Source organism: Balaenoptera borealis (genome assembly GCF_965194805.1).
Source record: "Balaenoptera borealis genome assembly, chromosome: 7".
In the NCBI taxonomy this organism is placed as follows: domain Eukaryota; kingdom Metazoa; phylum Chordata; class Mammalia; order Artiodactyla; family Balaenopteridae; genus Balaenoptera; species Balaenoptera borealis.
In genome coordinates, this window is record NC_138864.1 from 24,243,979 (window position 1) to 24,261,189 (window position 17,211).

Consider the following 17,211-nt stretch of genomic DNA (forward strand, 5'->3'; position numbering starts at 1 on the left):
TTTAGTGAGAACATAATATTATCCTATTTAAAAGGAAAAAAAAATGTGATCTTGAGAAATCAAAAAATACCTGTGTGTCAGCAATAACTTCAGTTTCAGACGTCTGTGTTTGTAGTTTTATTTTGACATTGACAAGAGAGCCTCACTGGACAAAAAGCTATTAAAAAGTATTAAAACTTTAAATTGTAAAGTATTTAAAATTTAAACTTTAAAGTTTAAAGTATTTAAACTTTGCCAACATGGCAAAGAAATTACTAACAGCAGGAACAACTGGTCTCTGTGGAGGTTTTTTCCTTGTTATACACATAGCCTTGTTCTGGCCCATATGCAAGAGCTTCCAGACTTTCTCTAAAAAATTTTTTATACAGAGCTATGGTTCTTAACTTTCTGAACCCAGGTCACTTAAGCCCCTAGAGCCAAGCTACTCCAAGTACCCAAGTCACTTGCCAGCATGCACGTGTACACCTATGTGCATGCATGCACACAAAGACTTGTATATTCAGCCTTAAAAAGTGTATAATTATTAATGAAAGACTTGGACTCTTAGAATAAGCTATTTGTATTAGAAATAAGATTACAGAAAGAGACACATCATAAGCCTGATACTACAAGAGACTAAGTCAATAATCACTTTAGAGGACCTTTTGGTGATACCTTTATTGCAGAATCACGCTTTTAAAAGTATTACTCTAGAGTAATGGCCTGAGAAGGTCCTCTTACAAGTTAGCAGGAAAGCTTCCAAAAGAATGTATGAGAGCACTTCCCCTCCAAAGAATATTCTATTTCCGACATAAAACTAAACTGAAAAAACCCAAACACTAACACTAAAAAATTCCAAAATAACAGTCAATAAATTACAACATTTTTGTTTGAATTACAAAAGGAAAGATAGTCTTCATGGCCATCTGTTCCAAAAGTTTCAAAGATCACTGGTCAAAGATCACTAGTATACCAGTCTTTAAATCAGGTTCTAACAGAGAAAAATTTTATTGAAATCTCTATGTCAGTGTAGATAAGATAATTTGACCATCTGTTTCCTGAATGTTACATAAAACCTTCCTTACACCATATGTCAAAATAAAACATTCTACTTGGCTAACCTTTATGGGATTTCAATTCCACTTTTCCCAGTTGGCTGACATAAACATCTATGGCACCCTGATAAGTCGAGGCACTTAGACATCCAGAAGACGAATCTAGGAGGAAGGAAGAACCATAAGCATAATCGTCTTATTTGAGTAACTTAAATTATTAACTTGAAATAAAGGGCTCTACTTCAGCATTAGGATAAGGAGCTAAGAGTCCTGCAAAGTTTTGTATTATCCTTATAACTATACCATCTTTTGCTTTAAAATGAAAACAGAATCAGAAATCTAGAAATCTACAGCTGGATAACTAATAAGAAAATCCCTATGCCTGTAGTAATCTCCAAAACGTAACTCTAAACATGTTTACTCTAAAACCTAATGTGTAGGAAGGACCGTACACAAGCAATGACAGCCAAGACCATTAAGCACCATTGATACATTTAGTTTATTATCAACTTTCAATATTTACTAAAGAACTCTATTTCACGTAGAGTCACATATAAGTAGTAGCGAAGTTAACAAAAATCAAAACTCTTATATTTTCTCCTTTTAGCAAATTTGCTAGTACTAAAAAGTGCAGCTAATAGTGAAAGATTACTCTAGATAAGGTTTTGTTGCATTTCTCAGAGGGACAGAGATGGGCGGGGAAAGGAATGACTTGAAAAGTGGGTAAAGCTTGTTAATATCTAAATATTTCAAGTTTCTGGAATTGAACAGATTATCTTTAAGTCGAGGGAAGAAAATTACAATTAAGGTGGTCCTGATTTGACACTCAAATTTCCCTATGTCAACAATGAACCCAGTTTTCAATCAGCCAACATTTCAAGTTCCAGGGAAAGCTGACAGCCAGATAAAGAAGAGAATTATGCTGAAGAGTCAGTGCTAGGTAGCATCTCCTTTTTCCTCCTCTCCCACAGCAACAGAACTTTCAGTTCAATATTCTATCTGATTGCCCTGAAAAGAGCAAAGCATATTTTTTTAGAGAGATCTCTTAAAAAGCATATTTTATCAGCAGGTTTTATTACTTCAAAGTAGAAACCAAGTAGGGAGTATGGTGAAAATAATGCCCAAAATTGGGAAGAAACTGTTTAAAATGTGACTTCAAGATAATTTATAATAATTTATCTCTAACCTATAATCAAAATGCCATTTATCAGATCCAGTGTATTTAATTTTTAAGTGTCAAAACTGAACACTGGAGAGGAGAGAAGACGGCGGAAGAGTAAGACGCGGACATCACCTTCCTTCCCACAGATACAGTAGAAATACACCTACACGTGGAACTGCTCCTACAGAACACCCACTGAACGCTGGCAGAAAACGTCAGACCTCCCAAAAGGCAAGAAACTCCCCCCGTACTTGGGTAGGGCAAAAGAAAAAAGAAATAACAGAGACAAAAGAATAGGGACGGCACCTGCACCAGTGGGAGGGAGCTGTGAAGGAGGAAAGATTTCCACACACTAGGAAGCCCCTTCGCGGGCAGAAACTGCGGGTGGCAGAGGGGGGAAGCTTCGGAGCCACGGAGGAGAGCGCAGCCACAGGGGTGCGGAGGGCAAAGCGGAGAGATTCCCGCACTTCCCGCACGGAGGCTCGGCGCTGACCAGCACTCACCAGCCCGAGAGGCTTGTCTGCTCAGCCGCCGGGGCAGGCGGGGCTGGGAGCTGAGACTCGGGCTTCGGTTGGATCGCAGGGAGAGGACTGGGGTTGGCGGCGTGAACACAGCCTGAAGGGGTTAGTGCAACACAGCTAGCCGGGAGGGAGTCCGGGAAAAAGTCTGCAGCTGCCGAAGAGGCAAGAGACTTTTTCTTCCCTGTTTCCTGGTGCGCGAGGAGAGGGGATTCAGAGCGCCGCCTAAACGAACTTCAGAGACGGGCGCGAGCCGCGGCTAACAGCGCGGATCCCACAGCAACAGGGGCGCAGAGGGAAAAACGGAGAGACTCCCGCACAGAGGCTCGGCGCCGAGCAGCGCTCACCAGCCCGAGAGGCTTGTCTGCTCCCCCGCCGGGGCGGGCAGGGCTGGGAGCGGAGGCTCGGGCTTCGGGGTCGGATCGCAGGGAGAGGACTGGGGTTGGCGGCGTGAACACAGCCTGAAGGGGTTAGCGCACCACAGCTGGCTGGGAGGGAGACCGGGAAAAAGTCTGCAGCTGCCGAAGAGGCAAGAGACTTTTTCTTGCCTCTTTGTTTCGCGGCGCGCAAGGAGAGGGGATTCAGAGCGCTGCCTACACGAATTCCAGAGACTGGCGCCAGCCGCGGCTATCAGCGCGGACCCCAGAGACGGGCGTGAGACGCTGGGGCTGCTGCTGCCGCCTCCAAAAATCCTGTGTGTGAGCACAGGTCACTCTCCACACCGCCCCTCCCGGGAGCCTGTGCAGCCCGCCACTGCCAGCGTCCCGTGATCCAGGGACAACTTCCCCAGGAGAACACACTGCGCACCTCAGGCTGGTGCAACGTCACGCCGGCCTCTGACGCCGCAGGCTCGCCCCGCCTCCTCTGTACCCCTCCCTCCCCGCGGCCTGGGTGAGCCAGAGCCCCCGAAGCAGCTGCTCCTTTAACCCCGTCCTGTCTGGGCGGGGAACAGACGCCCTCAGGCGACCTACACGCAGAGGCGGGGCCAAATCCAAAGCTGATCCCCAGGAGCTGTGCGAACAGAGACGAGGAGGGGAAATCTCTCCCAGCAGCCTCAGAAGCAGCGGATTAAAACTCCACAAACAACTTGATGTGCCTGCATCTGTTGAATACCTGAATAGACAACGAATCATCCCAAATTCAGGAGGTGGACTTTGGGAGCAGGATATATTAATTTTTCCCCTTTTCCTTTTTTTTTGTGAGTGTATATGTATATGCTTCTGGGGGAGATTTTGTCTGTATAGCTTTGATTTATAATAGCTTTATTTTACTTCACTATATTATAGCCTCTTTCTTTCTTTCTTTCTTTCTTTCTATTTTTTCTCCCTTTTACTCTGAGCCGTGTGGACGAAAGGCTCTTGGTGCTTCACCCAGGCATCAGGGCCGTACCTCGGAGGTGGGAGAGCCAACTTCAGGACACTGGTCCACAAGAGACCTCCCAGCTCCATGTAATACCAAACGGCAAAAATCTCTCAGAGATCTCCATCTCAACATCAAGACCCAGCATCACTCAATGACCAGCAAGCTACAGTGCTGAACACCCTATGCCAAACAACTAGCAAGACAGGAACACAGCCCCATCCATTAGCAGAGAGGCTGCCTAAAATCATAATAAGGCCACAGACACCCCAAAATACACCACCAGACGTGGACGTGCCCACCAGAAAGACAAGATCCAGCCTCATCCACCAGAGCTCAGGCACTAGTTCCCTCCACCAGGAAGCCTACACAACCCACTGAACCAACCTTAGCCACTGGGGACAGATACCAAAAACAACGGGAACTACAAACCTGCAACCTGTGATAAGGAGACCCCAAACACAGTAAGATAAGAAAAATGAGACGACAGAAAAACACACAGCAGATGAAGGAGCAGGGTCAAAACACACTAGACTTAACAAATGAAGAGGAAATAGGTAGTCTACCTGAAAAAGAATTCAGAATAATGATAGTAAGGATGATCCAAAATCTTGGAAATAGAATAGACAAAATGCAAGAAACATTTAACAAGGACGTAGAAGAACTAAAGAGGAACCAAGCAATGATGAAAAACACAATAAATGAAATTAAAAATACTCTAGATGGGATCAATAGCAGAATAACTGAGGCAGAAGAAAGGATAAGTGACCTGGAAGATAAAATGGTGGAAATAACTACTGCAGAGCAGGATAAAGAAAAAAGAATGAAAAGAACTGAGGACAGTCTCAGAGACCTCTGGGACAACATTAAACGCACCAACATTCGAATTATAGGGGTCCCAGAAGAAGAAGAGAAAAAGAAAGGGACTGAGAAAATATTTGAAGAGATTATAGTTGAAAACTTCCCTAATATGGGAAAGGAAATAGTTAATCAAGTCCTGGAAGCACAGAGAGTCCCATACAGGATAAACCCAAGGAGAAACACGCCAAGACACATATTAATCAAACTGTCAAAAATTAAATACAAGGAAAACATATTAAAGGCAGCAAGGGAAACAAAACAAATAACACACAAGGGAATCCCCATAAGGTTAACATCTGATCTTTCAGCAGAAACTCTGCAAGCCAGAAGGGAGTGGCAGGATATACTTAAAGTGATGAAGGAGAAGAACCTACAACCAAGATTACTCTACCCAGCAAGGATCTCATTCATATGTGATGGAGAAATTAAAACCTTTACAGACAAGCAAAAGCTGAGAGAGTTCAGCACCACCAAACCAGTTTTACAACAAATGCTAAAGGAACTTCTCTAGGCAAGAAACACAAGAGAAGGAAAACACCTACAATAACAAACCCAAAACATTTAAGAAAATGGGAATAGGAACATACATATCGATAATTACCTTGAATGTAAATGGATTAAATGCTCCCACCAAAAGACACAGGCTGGCTGAATGGATACAAAAACAAGACCCATATATATGCTGTCTACAAGAGACCCACTTCAGACCTAGAGACACATACAGACTGAAAGTGAGGGGATGGAAAAAGATATTCCATGCAAATGGAAATCAAAAGAAAGCTGGAGTAGCAATTCTCATATCAGACAAAATAGACTTTAAAATAAAGACTATTACAAGAGACAAAGAAGGACACTACATAATGATCAAGGGATCGATCCAAGAGGAAGGTATAACAATTGTAAATATTTATGCACCCAACATAGGAGCACCTCAATACATAAGGCAAATACTAACAGCCATAAAAGGGGAAATCGACAGCAACACAATCATAGTAGGGGACTTTAACACCCCACTTTCAACAATGGACAGATCATCCAAAATGAAAATAAATAAGGAAACACAAGCTTTAAATGATACATTAAACAATATGGACTTAATTGATATTTATAGGACATTCCACCCAAAAACAACAGAATACACATTTTTCTCAAGTGCTCATGGAACATTCTCCAGGATAGATCATATCTTGGGTCACAAATCAAGCCTTGGTAAATCTAAGAAAATTGAAATCGTATCAAGTATCTTTTCCGACCACAACGCTATGAGACTAGATATCAATTACAGGAAAAGATCTGTAAAAAATACAAACACATGGAGGCTACACAATACACTACTTAATAACGAAGTGATCACTGAAGAAATCAAAGGGGAAATCAAAAAATACCTAGAAACAAATGACAATGGAGATACGACGACCCAAAACCCATGGGACGCAGCAAAAGCAGTTCTAAGAGGGAAGTTTATAGCAATACAAGCCTACCTCAAGAAACAGGAAACATCTCGAATAAACAACCTAACCTTGCACCTAAAGCAATTAGAGAAAGAAGAACAAAAAAACCCCAAAACTAGCAGAAGGAAAGAAATTATAAAGATCAGGTCAGAAATAAATGAAAAAGAAATGAAGGAAACAATAGCAAAAATCAATGAAACTAAAAGCTGGTTCTTTGAGAAGATAAACAAAATTGATAAACCATTAGCCAGACTCATCAAGAGAAAAAGGGAGAAGACTCAAATCAATAGAATTAGAAATGAAAAAGGAGAAGTAACCACTGACACTGCAGAAATACAAAAGATAATGAGAGATTACTACAAGCAACTCTATGCCAATAAAATGGACAACCTGGAAGAAATGGACAGATTCTTAGAAATGCACAAACTGCCGAGACTGAACCAGGAAGAAATAGAAAATATGAACAGACCAATCACAAGCACTGAAATTGAAACTGTGATTAAAAACCTTCCAACAAACAAAAGCCCAGGACCAGATGGCTTCACAGGTGAATTCTATCGAACATTTAGAGAAGAGCTAACACCTATCCTTCTCAAACTCTTCCAAAATATTGCAGAGGGAGGAACACTCCCAAACTCATTCTACGAGGCCACCATCACCCTGATACCAAAACCAGACAAAGATGTCACAAAGAAAGAAAACTACAGGCCAATATCACTGATGAACATAGATGCAAAAATCCTCAACAAAATACTAGCAAACAGAATCCAACAGCACATTAAAAGGATCATACACCATGATCAAGTGGGGTTTATCCCAGGAATGCAAGGATTCTTCAATATACGCAAATCAATCAATGTGATACACCATATTAACAAATTGAAGGAGAAAAACCATATGATCATCTCAATAGATGCAGAGAAAGCTTTCGACAAAATTCAACACCCATTTATGATAAAAGCCCTGCAGAAAGTAGGCATAGAGGGAACTTTCCTCAACATAATAAAGGCCATATATGACAAACCCACAGCCAACATTGTCCTCAATGGTGAAAAACTGAAACCATTTCCACTAAGATAAGGAACAAGACAAGGTTGCCCACTCTCACCACTATTATTCAACATAGTTTTGGAAGTGTTAGCCACTGCAATCAGAGAAGACAAAGAAATAAAAGGAATCCAAATCGGAAAAGAAGAAGTAAAGCTGTCACTATTTGCAGATGACATGATACTATACATAGAGAATCCTAAAGATGCTACCAGAAAACTCCTAGAGCTAATCAATGAATTTGGTAAAGTAGCAGGATACAAAATTAATGCACAGAAATCTCTTGCATTTCTATACACTAATGACGAAAAATCTGAAAGTGAAATTAAGAAAACACTCCCGTTTACCATTGCAACAAAAAGAATAAAATATCTAGGAATAAACCTACCTAAGGAGACAAAAGACCTGTATGCAGAAAATTATAAGACACTGAAGAAAGAAATTAAAGATGATACAAATAGATGGAGAGATATACCATGTTCTTGGATTGGAAGAATCAACATTGTGAAAATGACTCTACTACCCAAAGCAATCTACAGATTCAATGCAATCCCTATCAAACTACCACTGGCATTTTTCACAGAACTAGAACAAAAAATTTCACAATTTGTATGGAAACACAAAAGACCCCGAATAGCCAAAGCAATCTTGAGAACGAAAAATGGAGCTGGGGGAATCAGGCTCCCTGACTTCAGACTATATTACAAAGCTTCAGTAATCAAGACAGTTTGGTACTGGCACAAAAACAGAAATATAGATCAATGGAACAGGATAGAGAGCCCAGAGATAAACCCACACACATATGGTCACCTTATCTTTGATAAAGGAGGCAAGCATATACAGTGGAGAAAAGACAGCCTCTTCAATAAGTGGTGCTGGGAAAATTGGACAGGTACATGTAAAAGTATGAAATTAGAACACTCCCTGACACCATGCACAAAAATAAACTCAAAATGGATTAAAGACCTAAGTGTAAGGGCAGACACTATCAAACTCTTAGAGGAAAACATAGGCAGAACACTCTATGACATACATCACAGCAAGATTCTTTTTGACCCAGCTCCCAGAGAAATGGAAATAAGAACACAAATAAACAAATGGGACCTAATGAAACTTAAAAGCTTTTGCACAGCAAAGGAAACCATAAACAAGACCAAAAGACAACCATCAGAATGGGAGAAAATATTTGCAAATGAAGCAACTGACAAAGGATTAATCTCCAAGATTTACAAGCAGCTCATGCAGCTCAATAACAAAAAAACGAACAACCCAGTCCAAAAATGGGCAGAAGACCTAAATAGACATTTCTCCAAAGAAGATATACAGATGGGCTACAGACACATGAAAGAATGCTCAACATCATTAATCATTAGAGAAATGCAAATCAAAACTACAATGAGATATCATCTCACACTGGTTAGAATGGCCATCATCAAAAAATCTAGAAACAATAAATGCTGGAGAGGGTGTGGAGGAAAGGGAACACTCTTGCACTGTTGGTGGGAATGTAAATTGATACAGCCACTATGGAGAACAGTATGGAGGTTCCTTAAAAAACTACAAATAGAACTACCATACGACCCAGTAATCCCACTACTGGGCATATACCCTGAGAAAACCATAGGTCAAAAAGTGTCATGTACCACAATGTTCATTGCAGCTGTATTTACAATAGCCAGGACATGGAAGCAACCTAAATGTCCATCGACAGATGAATGGATAAAGAAGATGTGGCACATATATACAATGGAATATTACTCAGCCATAAAAAGAAATGAAATGGAAGTATTTGTAATGAGGTGGATGGAGTTAGAGTCTGTCATACAGAGTGAAGTAAGTCAGAAAGAGAAAAACAAATACAGTATGCTAACACATATATACGGAATCTAAGGAAAAAAAAAAAAAAGGCCATGAAGAACCTAGTGGCAAGACGGGAATAAAGACACAGACCTACTAGAGAATGGACTTGAGGATATGGGGAGGGGGTGGGGTGAGATGTGACAGGGTAAGAGAGTGTCATGGACATATATACACTACCAAATGTAAAATAGATAGCTAGTGGGAAGCAGCCGCATAGCACAGGGAGATCAGCTCGGTGCTTTGTGACCACCTAGAGGGGTGGGATGGGGAGGGTGGGAGGGAGGGAGATGCAAGAGGGAAGAGAAATGGGAACATATTGTATATGTATAACTGATTCACTTTGTTATAAAGCAGAAGCTAACACACCATTGTAAGGCAATTATACTTCAATAAAGATGTTTAAAAAAAAAAAAAACTGAACACTGAAGCTGGGAAGTTAAGTCACTGGAGATAAATGACAGAACAGCTGAACAAGGATGAATATTTCTCTTCTCAGGCACCACGAGAAACTCCTTTAAAAACCTCTTACTGCATCCTAAAGAAGTCAAGTAAAAATATATTATGGTAAAAAAAATATGAACTACAAAGTGTCTATTATCCCAAATTGAACAAAGTAAAATATTTGAAACAACAGTTTAATTTCTTGCTTTCTCTAAGGGGGAAAAAAACCCACAAGATTTTTATATGGTTCATAAACAATACTTTTAATTTCTTTTCCCCTTCACATGGGACATAAACAACACCTAAATAATTATATCCTAAGCCACTAGTTAATTACATCCTCATGTTATCGGTCTTGAGCTCTAATCATGGCCCATCCACTGGAGGCTGTCAAAAAAATTAAAACTCAAGATGTGTTTTCAAAAGAGAAAGCAAAGGTGGTATTTTAAAAGCTATGTAGCAAGACAAATACTAATTTTCTTTTGTATTCTACAATACAAATGATTGGAAAGAAAAATTAATTATCAAGAGTCAAATGAAGGCTTCATTCACAGAATTTCATTTTTTGGAGACTCACAAAACAGAAAAATTCTATTATAGCTCTTGGAGGAAGACTTAAGGGAAATATGCATTAGAGATTAAGAAGTAAACAGAAAATTATTAGTCCAGACAGTGACTGGAATAAACTCCCACAAAGAGTTTTCTATCACCACAATTTTGGACAAAGATTTTGTTCATCTGACAGAGACCACTGAGTTATCCTGGAAAATTACACAGACAAAAGAGAAAAACTGATGTCAACTACCAGCTAAAACTCCATATAACCAAATAAATAGATATTTGTGATATATACTCTGCTATTAAGCAAAGCATAACAGCTAAGCTCAAAAGGCTAAAATTCCAAACTTTTCTATTTTCCTTCAGATAAAGGGAGAATTCTCTTGAAATTGTTCAAGCATGTTCAGAAAATTCTTCTGAATTTTTATAATTTCACCTCAAATGTCAACACGTAGATAACTAAGGAAAAGCAACACAAAAGATATTTCTTGATTTCTGCAACTTGATTCCTACACTTCCAAAGCTACACTAACTGCAAGAACAAGGAACGAATTTTATATATAGGATGTAAAGGATTTGCAAAGGCAGAATTTTAAGGTCACTTCAAGGAAAGTTTTCTAAATTAATGTCCTGCCTAGGTATTCTATGTTAGGGAGATAGCATATAGGAGGCTGGGCTTATGAGAGACACACAAGGCAACCCCTACTGCTCCCCACACTCCCCAAAAAAACCTATGAAGATATTCTTTTTTAAAAGATATAATTACCAGTATACAGCTTCTGGCAGTGCCTTCCAAAAGAGGCAACATAGGGCAGGGAAAGTAAAGCTGAGTGAGCAACTTCTATTCCACTATTATCTACTATCAAGCTCTGCTTTCTCCTGTTGACTTTTTTTAAATGGAAGATGACCAGGTATTCCAGAAGAAAGATATTATTTTAAAAAATATGAGTCTAGGGAAAATCAGGGTTTTGATATACATAATCAAATTTTTTATAGCACTTCAGCTTCTAAGAGACCTCTATATGTATTATGGAAATTAGGAAGAACAGGGTTTTGGGATGTAGGTTAGAATGTACTTACAAAATCCAAGTGACTGATGAGACTACCTAAGAAGCTAATCAATTATATTATCTAAACTAGAATTAAAAGACCATAATTACACATATTCTTCTTAAAGGAATCATGGAGATGACACAATCTATTTTCCTGAAATCAGATAGTATAATACCTAAATCATCTCTAGTCTCGTAATATTCCAATTTGATACTATTATATGGCCTTTTCTCTATATCCATTCCAATATTTTGAAGCCTCTGCTAATCTAACAAATTTCCCTCTCAGGTACCTAAATCACTTTTTGTTTCTTTGTAATTGTTTTGCTTCTACTGATCTCAATTTCTCAAAATCCAAGTTACTCAATTGACTTTAATTAGGGTGTCATGATTTGCAGAGCTGCCTTCAACTTTCTCCAGCAGATCTTCTAATCTAAGGAAAACACAAACCAATCAATCAAGAAATTTCAAATAAACATTACCCACTTGTCATCTTTGGGATTAAGGCATCAAACCCCAAATTTCTCCAGAATCATAACAACAATGGTTTTTAGACTCTACAGCAGGGTCGCCAAATTAGAGCCCCCCTCTTGTTTTTCTTAATAAAGTATTATTGGAACACAGACACAACTATTTGTTCGTATATTGTCAATGGCTGCTTTCATGTTAAAGTGAGAGAGGTGCATAGTACAGATAGACCGTGTGGCTCACAAACTTAAAAAATTTTACTATCTGGCCTTTAATAGATAAAGTCTGCTGCTCCTAGAGCAAAACATTTTGTTTTGAGCTTTTTTTTCCCCCAAAAAACAAAATGTAAAATTTGATTCTATTTAAGACAAAGAGATTTATACGAATGAAACCAGCCCTTTTTTCTAAGGCTTCAGTAATGTACACAGATAGGTATACAATTCTTGCTTATAGAAATGAAAAAAGTTGTTGTCTTAAGGTAGTTCAAGCTTTTCATTGACCCTGATTGCTTACTATTTTCTAGGGGTAATAGAGTTGTTTCCATCCAATTTACTAAAGTGAGAAATAGCACATCACCAAGTAGGTAACTAGGACTCTGCTGACTTGCTTAAAGATTATGTCAACTTTCTGTTTATTTGTTTAACCTCTTAAGCAGTATGCTATTATTAAACAAAAAATTTAGCAATGTTTTTTGACTTATGAAAGTGCTCGAGTGGGTTCCTGAAAAATTGTATGGCATCTCCTGATCCAGCTTTCAGTAGAAATGGGATGTATTCCCACAAATCAGCGACTTAGGTCCAGATACATTCAAAGGAAGAAACCTGTCACAGGATCTAAACAGCTTTGATTTCTATATAAATTTTGGATGATTTCTGCTGTGCTCCTCTCTCACTTTCTCTCCCATTCTCTTTCCCTCCCTTCTTTTTCTGAATTAATGCTCAATATGAAAATATACACAATATTTTGAAATGACAGTACAATGTTTTACTGTTTTTTATTCATTTAATAAAATGTCAGGAATATCTTTCTATATTGCATACTATAGAGCTAGGTTATTGTATTGTTAAAGACTGAGTAATATTCACTTTATGAATGTACCATACTATAATTATTCTCTTACTGGGAACAACTTAAAATGTATACTCTCTTTTGCTATCATAAACAAAGAGATAAATGCCCTCATGCATATATCTTTATATCCTTACCAGATTATTTCCTTGAGATAAAGTTCTAAAAGAGGAAGTGCTAGAGCAAAGCAAATGTAGATAACTTCCAATTTTGTTATACGTTTCCAAACTGACCTACAAAATGGTTGATCAATTCATACTTGAACTAACAACTGATAGGAATCTCTGTTTCACCATAACTTTCTCAACAATGGACATTATCAATGTTTTAAATCATGACTGTTTATATTTAGATGTTTTGGGTTAGCAGTAAGGTGGAACAACATTGTGCATGTATATGGACTATTTCTCCTGTGAACTGCTTGTTCATGTTTATCCATGTTCCCATCCCACTGATTGCTCCTTTTCTTCTCATTTGTTGTATGTACATATGGATGGAGATTTTATATATATGTACCAGATATCTTTCTAGTTTGTTACCTGTCTTTTATTCTGGTTTATATTTTATTCGTACAGAAAAAAAATCAATCAACTCAGAATTATACACCTAATGATAATATCCTTCCAAAAAGAAGGCAAAATGAAGACATTTTTGATGAGAGAAAACTAAGAGAATTTATTGCCAGCAGACTTAGACTGACTATAAGAAATGCTAAGGAAATGATACCACTTGTAAAATCATATTTTCAGGAAGAAATAAAGAGCACTGAAAATGGTAAATATCTAGATAAATATAAAATATTACTTTCCTCTCTTTTAAGTTCTTTAAAATACATATAACAATATAAAGCAAAAGTCATACCAATGAATCAATATTAAGGGATCTATATGTAGATATAAGATAGCCTATACTATAAAGAACAAGAACAGGTAAATGGATCTATCTGGTTGCAAGTCTTGTGCATTTTATATGAAGTGGCATAATATTATTTCTAAATAGACTGAGAAAAGTTAAATTCTTATATTGAAATCACTGGAAACGCCAATAAAAAATGCAAAAAGGTATAGCTAAAAAGTCAATAGGAAAATTAAAAAGGAATTCTGAAAAATATCCAATTAATGCAAAAGAAGTCAAAAAAAGGGAGGAAGAAAGAAACAAAAATAGAAGGGACAAAATAAAATAAATAACAAAATGGTAGACCAATACCCAACCATAACAATAATCAATATTAAATGTTAATGGACTACACACTCCAATTAAAAGACAGAGAATTCTAGGGACTTCCCTGGTGGCACAGTGGTTAAGAATCCACCTGCCAACGCAGGGGACACAAGTTCGACCCCTGGTCTGGGAAGATCCCACATGCTGCAGAGCAACTAAGCCTGTGCGCCGCAACTACTGAGCCTGCGCTCTAGAGCCCACGACCCACAACTACTGAGCCCGCGCACCACAACTACTGAAGCCTGCATGCCTAGAGCCCGTGCTCCGCAATAAGAGAAGCCACCACAATGAGAAGCCTGTGCACTGCATCGAAGAGTAGCCCCAGCTCACCGCAACTGGAGAAAGCCCGCACACAGCAATGAAGACCCAACGCAGCCAAAAATAAACTAATTTTAAAAAATTTTAAAAAAAGACAGAATCCTAAAAATGAATTTAAAAAAAGCAAGTTCCAACCATATGCTATCTATAAAAGATGCTTTTTAAGCATAAAGACCAACTGAGAGTCAATGGACAGAAAAAGATACACCACGCTAACATTTAGCATAAGATGACCAGAGTGCCTTTATTATTATTAACATTAAGCATAAGAAGGAAAGAGTGCCTTTATTACGATTAAATGAAGTACATTCAAGACAGTGAATATTACCTAAGATAAAGAAAGACATTTTATAATGACAAAAGGTTTAATTCATCAGGAAGACATAACAATCATGAATACGTATGTACCTAAATAACAGAGATTCAAAAGCCAAATAAAAACAAGGGATCTAGAAAAATCTTAAATATATGAAAATTAAACAAGAGACTTGTATAATCCAAAGATGAAATCACAAGCAAAATTTAAAATCTTTTAAAATGAATAATAATGAACAATGCAACATTTCAAAATTTGGGGGATACACTGCTTAAAAGAACTTATCATTTAAAAACTAATATTAACAAAGTCTAAAATCAATGACCTAACATTTTACCTGAAGAAGCTAGAGAAGAGCAAAGGAAATTCAAGGTAAATAAAAGGAAGAACAAAATAAAGAGCAAAAATCAATAAATTAGAAAACAAACAATAGAGAAATTAACAAAGTGAAAAGTTGGTTCTTTGAAAAGATCAACAAAATTGATAAAATCTAGCCTCATTAATCAGGAAAAAGAGAATTATAAATATCAATATCAGGAATGAAACAGGGGGTATCAGTATAGATCCTATAGGCATAAAAATGAGTATAAGGGAATACTATGAACATTATGTGAACAAATTTGACAATTTAATGAAATAGACAAACTCCTTCAAAATACCACTTACCAAAATGTAATACCAGATAAAAGAGAAATAGAATAACAGAATATCTATTAACAAAATTTAATTCATTATCAAAAACATTCCTACTTGCAAGGAAGGTTTCACTGGTGAATTCTATCTAATATTTAAGGAAGAAATTATACCAATCTTACATAAATTTAGAAAAGAGAAAGGAAGGAATCTATACAACTTCATTTCATAAGGACAGCATAATCCTAATAGCAAAACCTACAGAGATTTTACAAAATAAAAAATTACAGATCAACATTCATCATAAACATGAATGCAAAAATCCTTGACAAAATATTAGCAACCCAAACCCAACAATGTATAAAAAGGATAATAAATCATGATTAGGTACGGTTTATCCCAGGAACACAAGGTTGGTTAACGTGCTAAAATCAATGTAGTTGATCATATTAATACAGTAAAAAAAGAATAAAACACGCAATCATTTCAATAAATACAGAAAATGCATTTGACAAAATTCAACAACCATTCATGATCAAAGAAAAGAAAAAAACTTTCAGAAAACTAATAATAAAAAAGAATTTCCTCAGTCCGGTAAAGAACATCTAGAAAAAGCCTGTATAGTTAACATCATACCTAAAAGGTAAAACAATGAATGCATTCCCTCTAATATTGTATACTAGGATTGGGAACAAGAGTAAGGAATCCTACTTTCACCACTACTATTCAATGTCGTACTGAAGAACCTAGCTAGCCTAATAAGGCAAAAGAAAAAAAAAAAAGGAATACAGATTGGAAAGAAAGAGGTAAAACTGTATTAATTTGCAAATGGAGTGACTGCCTACATAGAAAAGAATTCTGGAGTCTAAAAAATACACTATTAGAACAAATAGATAAATTTAGCAAGGTCACAAGATACATGGTACATGTATAAAAATCAGTTGTATTTTTTATATACCAGCAGCAGACCATTAGAAAATGAAATTTTCTAAAATTCCATTTATAATAGGGACAAAAACACAAATAAATTTAACAAAAGATGTGTCAGACCTCTACACTGGAAACTACAAAACAAGATGACAGAAATTAAAGATATATATAAATGAAGAATTACACTATGTTCAAGAATTGAAAGACTCAATTTTTATGAGTATCTCCTCTCCCCAAACTGATTCAGTACAATCCCAAATATAATTGCAACTGGATTTTTGGTAAAAAATTGACTAGCTAATCTTAAATTTTATATAGAAAATCAAATTCAAAACACTTTTAAAGAAGAACAGGGACTTCCCTGGTGACACAGTGGTTAAGAATCTGTCTGCCAATGCAGGGGACACGGGTTCGATCCCTGGTCCGGGAAGATCCCACATGCCACGGAGCAACTAAGCCCGTGCATCACAACTAATGAGACTGTGCTCTAGAGCCCACAAGCCACAACTACTGAAGCCCGCACACCTAGAGCCTGTGATCCACAGCAAGAGAAGCCACTGCAATAAGAAGCCCATGCACTGTAAGGAAGAGTAGCCCCCACTCGTCGCAACTAGAGAAAGCCCGTATGCAGCAACGAAGACCCAGCGTAGCCAAAAGTAAATAAATAAAATAAATAAATTTTAAAAAAGAAGAAGAACAAATCTGGAAAACTACCTATTTTCAGGGACTTATTATTTTTTTTAATTGTATTGAAGTATAGTTGATTTACAATGTTGTGTTAATTTCTGCTGTAAAGTGACTCAGTTATACATATATATATATTTTTTTCATATTCTTTTCCATTATGGCTTATCACAGGTTATTGAATATAGTTCTCTGTACTATACAGTAGGACCTTGTTGTTTATCCATCCT

The 17,211-nt window shown here is 37.4% G+C and overlaps 1 protein-coding gene across 2 annotated transcripts in view; it reads right to left on the reverse strand.

Annotated features, from left to right (window-relative positions):
- Nucleotides 1-17,211, reverse strand: part of FAM185A (family with sequence similarity 185 member A) — a 95,979-nt gene that overhangs the window by 46,716 nt on the left and 32,052 nt on the right. For both annotated transcript variants that reach the window (XM_082399406.1, XM_082399405.1), the window contains exon 6: nt 1,101-1,196. In XM_082399406.1, the coding sequence (XP_082255532.1) occupies nt 1,101-1,196 (96 nt within the window). The remainder of the gene's footprint in view (nt 1-1,100; nt 1,197-17,211) is intronic.